The sequence below is a fragment of the Hylobates moloch genome, unplaced genomic scaffold (assembly GCF_009828535.3).
Source record: "Hylobates moloch isolate HMO894 unplaced genomic scaffold, HMol_V3 SCAFFOLD_7, whole genome shotgun sequence".
In the NCBI taxonomy this organism is placed as follows: domain Eukaryota; kingdom Metazoa; phylum Chordata; class Mammalia; order Primates; family Hylobatidae; genus Hylobates; species Hylobates moloch.
In genome coordinates this window covers 47,015,716-47,022,928 of record NW_026652282.1, presented here as the reverse complement: position 1 = coordinate 47,022,928, position 7,213 = coordinate 47,015,716, and the positions used below count along the sequence as shown (strand labels likewise).

The following is a 7,213-nucleotide window of genomic DNA, read 5'->3' as shown; positions in this document are numbered from 1 at the left end:
CGAACTCCTGGGTTCAAGCGATCCTCCCACCTCAGCCTTCCATGTAGCTGGGACCACAGCCGCACATCACCATGCCCAGCTAATTTAAAAATTTTTTGTGGAGATGGAGGTCTTGCTAGGTTATCCAGGCTGGTTTCAAACTCCTGGCCTCAAGCAGTCCTCCCACCTCAGCCTCCCAAAATGTTGGGACTATAGGCATGAGCCACTGCGCCCGGCCTGGGCATGTCTTAGTTGGCTTTCCACTATAAGGGAGGGCTTTCCCTTCTACATTTATTTATTTATATCCTTATGGACTTGATGATTGTTTATCTTACTCAATGGGTTATATATAACCCATTAACATCATTCTTTATTTTGATGTTCACAGCCCCAGATTTGGCCAGTAGGAAGCCCTCTAAGCCCCTGTGTCCTGTGGCACATCTCCATCTTTTTCTGAGCCCTTCCAAGGAGCCCTGGTTCTTTTTAGTAGAGAATGACATTTAGAAACCAAGATTTGGGCACTAGGTGTTACAGCAATATTTTAAGAGCTTGCTCTTTTATTTTGTAAAGGTTTGAGCATCCATTGATGATTTTCTAGCTCCATCATTCCTTCTATATAATTTAGAATTCTACTTTCCCTTTTCTCTCACTTTATTTACTTATATCAATGTGGAGTCATGGATTTTTATTTTAACCAGTGAGTTGTAATCCACTACTATCATAATTCATTTTGAATTAACATTATTTTGGATAAATCATTTTATTGTTATGTATATGTATAAGCACATACTATACATCTATATTTCTATACTAGACATCGATATTTCTCTCTCTGTCTCTGTCTAATAAACCATGAGTTCACACAGATACTTTGAGGAGGCTCTTTTAAGAGTCCAGGCTAGAGATAGTAAAAGGCTCACAGGAGGAGTGGAAGATGGCAAGGAGGAGGGGATGGATTCTAGAGCTATTTAGGAATGAGAACTAACAGCTCAAACCTACTTCAGAACTGGAAGAGATCATATTTTACAAACCAAAAAAAGTGAGACACAAAGTCAGTGTCAGCCCGGTTGATCCACAAAACATGAATGGGGTGAGTGTGGTTTTGAGCCCAGACGAGGCTTGCCAGTCACTGCTCTGCACCAACTCCATGTCAGACCCTGTCTCCCGGGTGGATGGGTGAGGCCAAGCCAGCCCCCAGCCTGGAGTGAGTTCCCTGATGCGTCCCAGTTCTTAAGCCCCCAGCGTCTAGACTCCGGTTGGCCCCCAGCAAGACCCATGGCTTGGGGAACAAACCCGTTTCCTGAATGCCTTACTACATGGGGAGCACCATCTGAGACTCTTACAGGCAGAATTGTACGACAGTCAGATAGGCCTGGGTTTGAGTTCTGGTCCTGCCACTTACTAGCCATGTGACTTGAGTAAGTTTACACTTCCCTGAGCTTCAGTTTCCTCATCTGTAGGATGGGGATAACAATACGTACTTCATAGCACCTGGCCCTTGATGAATGGCAGTCATCATTATCTCTAATCCTCCTAACAACACTGTGAGGAAGGGATTATTTAGCTTCATTATATAAAGGAGAAAATCAAGGCTCAGGAAGGTGAGGTACTTGGCAGATATCAGTGGGTGCATGTCGGCTCCAGGAAAGTAGAGACTACATCTGTCTTGGTCACCATTATATTCCCAGTGCCCAGAAAATTTGCTGGTGCATAGTAGCAATTTAATAAATATTTGTAAACGAATAAATTCTATCTCATTGGCTTCAAAGACTACATAATTTCTATTTAATCTTCCAGGACGGGTGTGTCTGGGCTAAAGGACCTCAAAGAAGGCTGTAGGAAGACTGTGCAGAGCTGAGACCCAAAATCTGGCCTCCTGATTCCTGATTCATGCTCTTTGTACTTCCCTGAGCCTCTAGATGGAAAGGCTGAACTTCCTTCAGCCTAAGATCTACCGTATTCTCCCACCTTCTAGATTCTCCTCACCCTTCTCTGGCCAGACCTCTGCCTCCTTTTCATCTGCTTTTTCCACGCACCACCACCACCACCACCATCACAGTCACAGCCACGGTGGCCTGGGGGTGCTGCCCGATGGGCAGTCCAAGCTCCAGGCCCTGCATGCCCTGTATTGCCAAGGACTGGGCCCTGCCCCACCACCCTACCTCCCACCCCAGCAGCTCCCTTTTCCCTCACCTCCTCCATTCCTGGTGGGGGCAAACGACAGGAAGAGCATTTGACCAGAGTCAGCAACTTCCTGTGTAACGTTGGGCAAGTTGTTTAATCTTTCTGGAACTTGGTTCCTCATCTACAGACTGGGTAAATTCACCTACATCTTTCTGAAGACTGTTGCAAAGATTAAGGGAAATAATTGGTATGAACTAGCCATGTAGGCAATTAGATGCTTATCCATGTGAGACGCTAGTGATATTACTGTGATTAGCATCACTTTGCCTAGTTTTCCTGCTTCCTGTCCAGACAGCTGTTCAGTTGGATCATCCACCTGTGTTTCTGGTGGAGAGGGGCTGAGGTTTCCCCTGACACCTAGAAAACTAGAAAGATGTCACTTAATATCTGTGTTACTTGGGACAAGTCTCCACACGAGCCAAGTGGGGATAAAGATCTTGAACATTCAAGGTAATATAAGGATTCAGGTGATAAAAAAAAAAAAAATACAAAAGCACTAGCACAGTGTCTGACACAAAGATTTTTTTTTTTTTTTTTTTGAGACGGAGTCTCGCTGTCGCCCAGGCTAGAGTGCAGTGGCGCGATTTCGGCTCACTGCAGGCTCCGCCCCTCGGGGTTCACGCCATTCTCCTGCCTCAGTCTCCCGAGTAGCTGGGACTACAGGCACCTGCCACCTCGCCCGGCTAATTTTTTGTATTTTTAGTAGAGACGGGGTTTCACTGTGTTAGCCAGGATGGTCTCGATCTCCTGACCTCGTGATCCGCCCGCCTCGGCCTCCCAAAGTGCTGGGATTACAGGCGTGAGCCACAGCGCCCGGCCACAAAGGAGATTCTTAATGAGTTTTGGCATATTGGTTGTTGACTCTCAGAGATAAAAGTAACAGCTACCAGATACTGAGGGCCTGCTATGTGCCAAGTACACAACAATTCTGCAAGGTATGTATTATCCCCATTTCAGTTACAGAAGTTGGGACTTGTTCAAGGTTACAAACTAGAAAATGGCAGAGCTGGTGGGACTGCAAGGCATGACTCTTTGAGCCCAGGGCGTGAGCTCCTACCTGTGTGCCCTGTTCCCTCAGCCAGGATGTCCTTAGCTCAGTCCTGAAGTAGGCAGGATGGACCTAATTGGCACAGTATCTGACTAGGAACAGTTAACTGCATGAAGGTATGACACTCCCTACCTGCCTCAAGCTTACAGTGGATGTTTAATATGTTAAACAGGAAATGTTTGCAAAAAGTATACATATTTTTCAGTCAATATATACTAAGGACATTTATTCATTTTTCTTTTGTTTACTCAACATTCATTTACTACTTAACATGCCAAGTGCTAAGGATGTATAAGGCCACATGGTCCCTGCCCTTAAGGAATTCATAATCTGATGGGGGAAAACAAAATTACTTAATCAGCATGTACACAAATACTCAAATATTTGCACAGTAGGTGTTCAAACTATATGCAGTAGGTCCACAGCTGATGAATGACATAGATGATCCTCCAATCAGTAGATGTCTGATGTATATGTACAAAGTACTGGTTTGATACTCATTCAAAGTACTGTAGTTGCAATGAACCTATTCAGAAACTGCTCAAGGAACATGCACACGGTAGGACTAAATGTACATACAGTTGGTACCAAATGCACAGGGGCTACACACAAATACAATCAAAGTGCACGGATGTTTGGTAAGTACACTGTAGGCTCACAAATGGGCAAACAGGTGTTTTGCACAGTAGACACTGGATAAATACGCCGTTGCCAAACATCCAATAGTTAAAGTATACATACACACAGGCTTATTTTGTAGGAGTATATGCCACAAATGTGTACACGGTAAAAGTGAACACAGAACAGTTGAAAGCGTTCATTAAAATGCTGACTCCCAGTGACTTTTGGGGGGTAAGAATAGAAACCCCATCTCTCTACCTGTAACCTTGGATGAAATAAAGATTTCCTTCCTTTACTTGGGACTCAGAATTCTAAAAATCCATAATCCCCGGGGAGTGAGCAGCTTCCTGCCTTCCTTATTTCAAAGCCCCAGAGGTGTCAGTGTCTAGAGCTGGAGCCTAGTACATCTCCCCCCATCCCGCGGGCCAGCATAAGGGCTCCTTTGCAATCAGGCTCCCAGAGCCGCCTTCCGCGGCCCACACCGGTAAGACCAGGGAGAAGGGACAGAGAACGCTGGTGCTGGGCTAGCGACCTGGTTGAGGTCTGCGAGGGAGTGCCGGTTTGACTCCACCACCCACGGACACCAGCTCCTCTTCCGGTCTCCATAACGCGCATGCGCATCACTGGCCTTTAAACGTGCACCGCCGGTCCATCCGGAAAGAGGATCCGGCATACTAATTACAATCTTGTTCCTCCGCCCTTGCAATGAACTATTTTCTCTCAGTCGGGGGGGTGGTACTTTTGAGTAACCCCTTCCAAATAGAAACCCATACCAGCCTGTTTAGCTCGGTCTCCACTATATGAAGGTTTCCTAGGGCTTGGTGTGACGCAGAGTATACAAGGCTCGGAAGGACACCCCGCGGAAGGATCCGGTTTGTTGTGGTGTGGGGAGGGGGCGACGCTGACAAACCAAGATGGCGGCGGCGGCGCTAAAGGCCGCGGCGTTTGGGAGGTAACTGTGGTGGCGAAGGCTGCGGTAGTGGGGAGGCAACCACACAGTTTGGAAGAAACGGAGCGGGACGAAGAGGCGGTAGCAGTAGCGTCAGCCTGAGACTCTCAGAGCACGACGGCCACACGCCCCCTTAGGCCCTCGGCGGGCGGCGGCTGCCCCGCTTAGGGCCTAGCCTCCGAGCATTGCCTCGGCTTCACACAGCGGCGGCGCCATGAGTCCTTAAGGGCGGTCCAAGCCTCCTGATCCTTGGCCCAGACCTCGGGCCCACCATGGAGCCGGGGTCCGACGATTTCCTACCGCCACCGGAGTGCCCGGTGTTCGAGCCTAGCTGGGCCGAGTTCCGAGACCCTCTTGGCTACATCGCGAAAATCAGGCCCATCGCAGAGAAATCGGGCATTTGCAAGATCCGCCCACCCGCGGTAAGCCCCGGGGCCGGTTTTCGCCGGCGGCGAGACGGAATGAAGCAGTAGGATAGCCAGCGGCGAAGTCTGGGGCGGAGGGCAGCTCGAGGTGGGGAGAGGGGGTGGCTGGGACCGTTGTGGATGCGGCGCGGATCGGAAAAAGGGTGTTGGGCCAGGGGTCCTCTCGTGGTGTGAGGCCCACAGGTGACCTGGAGTCAGAGATCCACCCCCACCCCGGCTCTTCAGAATCACTCCTGGTTTAAGACAGGGATTCCTAGTGGGCCGGAGGGAGTTCACAGAGAGGCACCCCGCACATGTCTTAGTTAGCCCGGGCCACCTAGGTCGAGGCTGTAAAAATAAGGCATTTCTCCAATCTGTTGTCATCACTTCCCTTAAGGCAGGCAGCATAGTATAGTATTAATAGAGAGATCGCAGTCCTGAAGGGAGACAGACTTGAGTTCAAAACTCCCACTTTGAAGCTGAGCAGCTGTGTGACCTTGGGAAAGTAGAAGTAATCTCTCCGAGCCTGTGAAATGGATCCCAGGAATGGTTATTTAGAGGATTGAGTTAAACTAGGTAGCGTCTGTATGTAGTACGCACTAGATAAGTGATAATTATTGTGACTGTGAGGGTGTTTGATGTGGTCATTGGTTTATTCCTATGTAGGTTGACTCATATTTACTCATACCTTGCCAGGCCAATTCATCTATGATAATATCCTGGCCTGCTGGACCAGTCAGGAAATCAGTCTCACAGGGATTGCTCTGTCTCCCTTGAGGTGGGTTCAGGGAATTGTCCTCTTCTTTTCCTCGTTGAAGGCAATGTCAAGGCCTTTTCTGCACATCATCCCGCAGACTTGACTTCCTATGGAGATGTTTGGACCGGTCAGCTTGGTGGTAGGGTGTGAGTCCTTCTCAGAAGATTTCTACTCTGCTCTGGTCCAGGATGTAGGAGATCCCAGAGGATAGGGCACTCTTGGGCCTCCAGAAGAGAATGGAGCCATGGAATTTTGTCCCTTTTGGAATATGATTCCCAGGGGTCAGCAACAAAGGCCATAGCTTTCCTCCTAGGCCTGGCTTCAGGCTAGAAGTCTCCCAAGGGCTAGGGCAAGCTGCTGCGTTGCTGGTATGGTGGAAAAGTGATGATAATGTTCAGTGATCAGTTGGGATTCTAAGGGCAGAAATTGAGCTTTGCTGGAAAAGGGTGTTTTTGAGTGGGTGTCTCCTGGCTGAAATGGAATAGGAAGCTTCATTCCCACCTGAGGAGGGCACCACAGGCCTCCTTATCTAACTTGGTGCTTTCTGGTGCTCAGCCACAGATCTAGGATGGTTTCAGATAGATCCTCTAGGAGGTGTTGGGTAAGCTAATATCTTCCTTCTTGGAGTCTGGCCACAGATTTCTGAGGTGTCCTTGTCCATGGTGAGGGAGTGGCAGTGGGTAGAGGGTCAGGAAGGCTAGTGGAAGGGAGAGGCAGGAGTCCTGAGCAGCCTCAAGGAGGCACTCCCTGAAGTGGTTGGGCAAGCCTGTGGGGAAAAGAGGTGTAGCTGACATAGGGGGTAGTTGACGCCTGAATTCCTTTTTTCTATCTTGGACTGACTTAGGCAGGCTGGCCTTGTGCAGGTGTTGTTACCCTGCTTTGGGGCATCAGGAAGGGGAAGAGTGACATGTCCCAGGTGTGCGTGGCCAGCAGGAGGCTGTCCTCTATTATGCTTCTTTTCACTGTTCAACAGTTTGCTTCCCTCTAATCCAGGATACCTGGCTCTCTGGTTTGGTTTTGTTTTTTCCTTCTCTATGGCAGCTCCTAGGCCACCTTTAGGCAGCTGGCCTTCTGGTTGAAGTTTGAAGCACTCACTCAAGTGATGCTTGGGCCCAGGATGGGAACCTGTATATGGGTGGGTGCCTGGGAATTGGAGGTTTGCTGGAGGAAGGATGGTTTGGGGCCTGAATTGCTGGGCAGGTGACTGCTACGCTTGGGAAAGATGGGTGGGAGGAGAGTGTGGGTACCCTGAGTAGACCCAGTGGAGTTTG

The 7,213-nt window shown here is 48.9% G+C and overlaps 1 protein-coding gene across 8 annotated transcripts in view; it reads left to right on the top strand.

Annotated features, from left to right (window-relative positions):
• The first annotated feature begins 4,604 nt into the window (after window positions 1–4,604).
• Window positions 4,605–7,213, top strand: part of KDM5C (lysine demethylase 5C) — a 57,041-nt gene continuing 54,432 nt past the window's right edge. For 2 of the 8 annotated variants that reach the window (XM_032756995.2, XM_032756993.2), the window contains exon 1: window positions 4,606–5,203. In XM_032756995.2, coding sequence (XP_032612886.1) covers window positions 5,054–5,203 — 150 coding nt within the window. In that variant the 5' untranslated portion in view covers window positions 4,606–5,053. Of the gene's footprint in view, window positions 5,204–7,213 lie in introns of all 8 variants that reach the window. The other 6 variants (XR_004370512.2, XM_058441395.1, XM_032756994.2 and 3 more) reach the window with 4 other exon arrangements.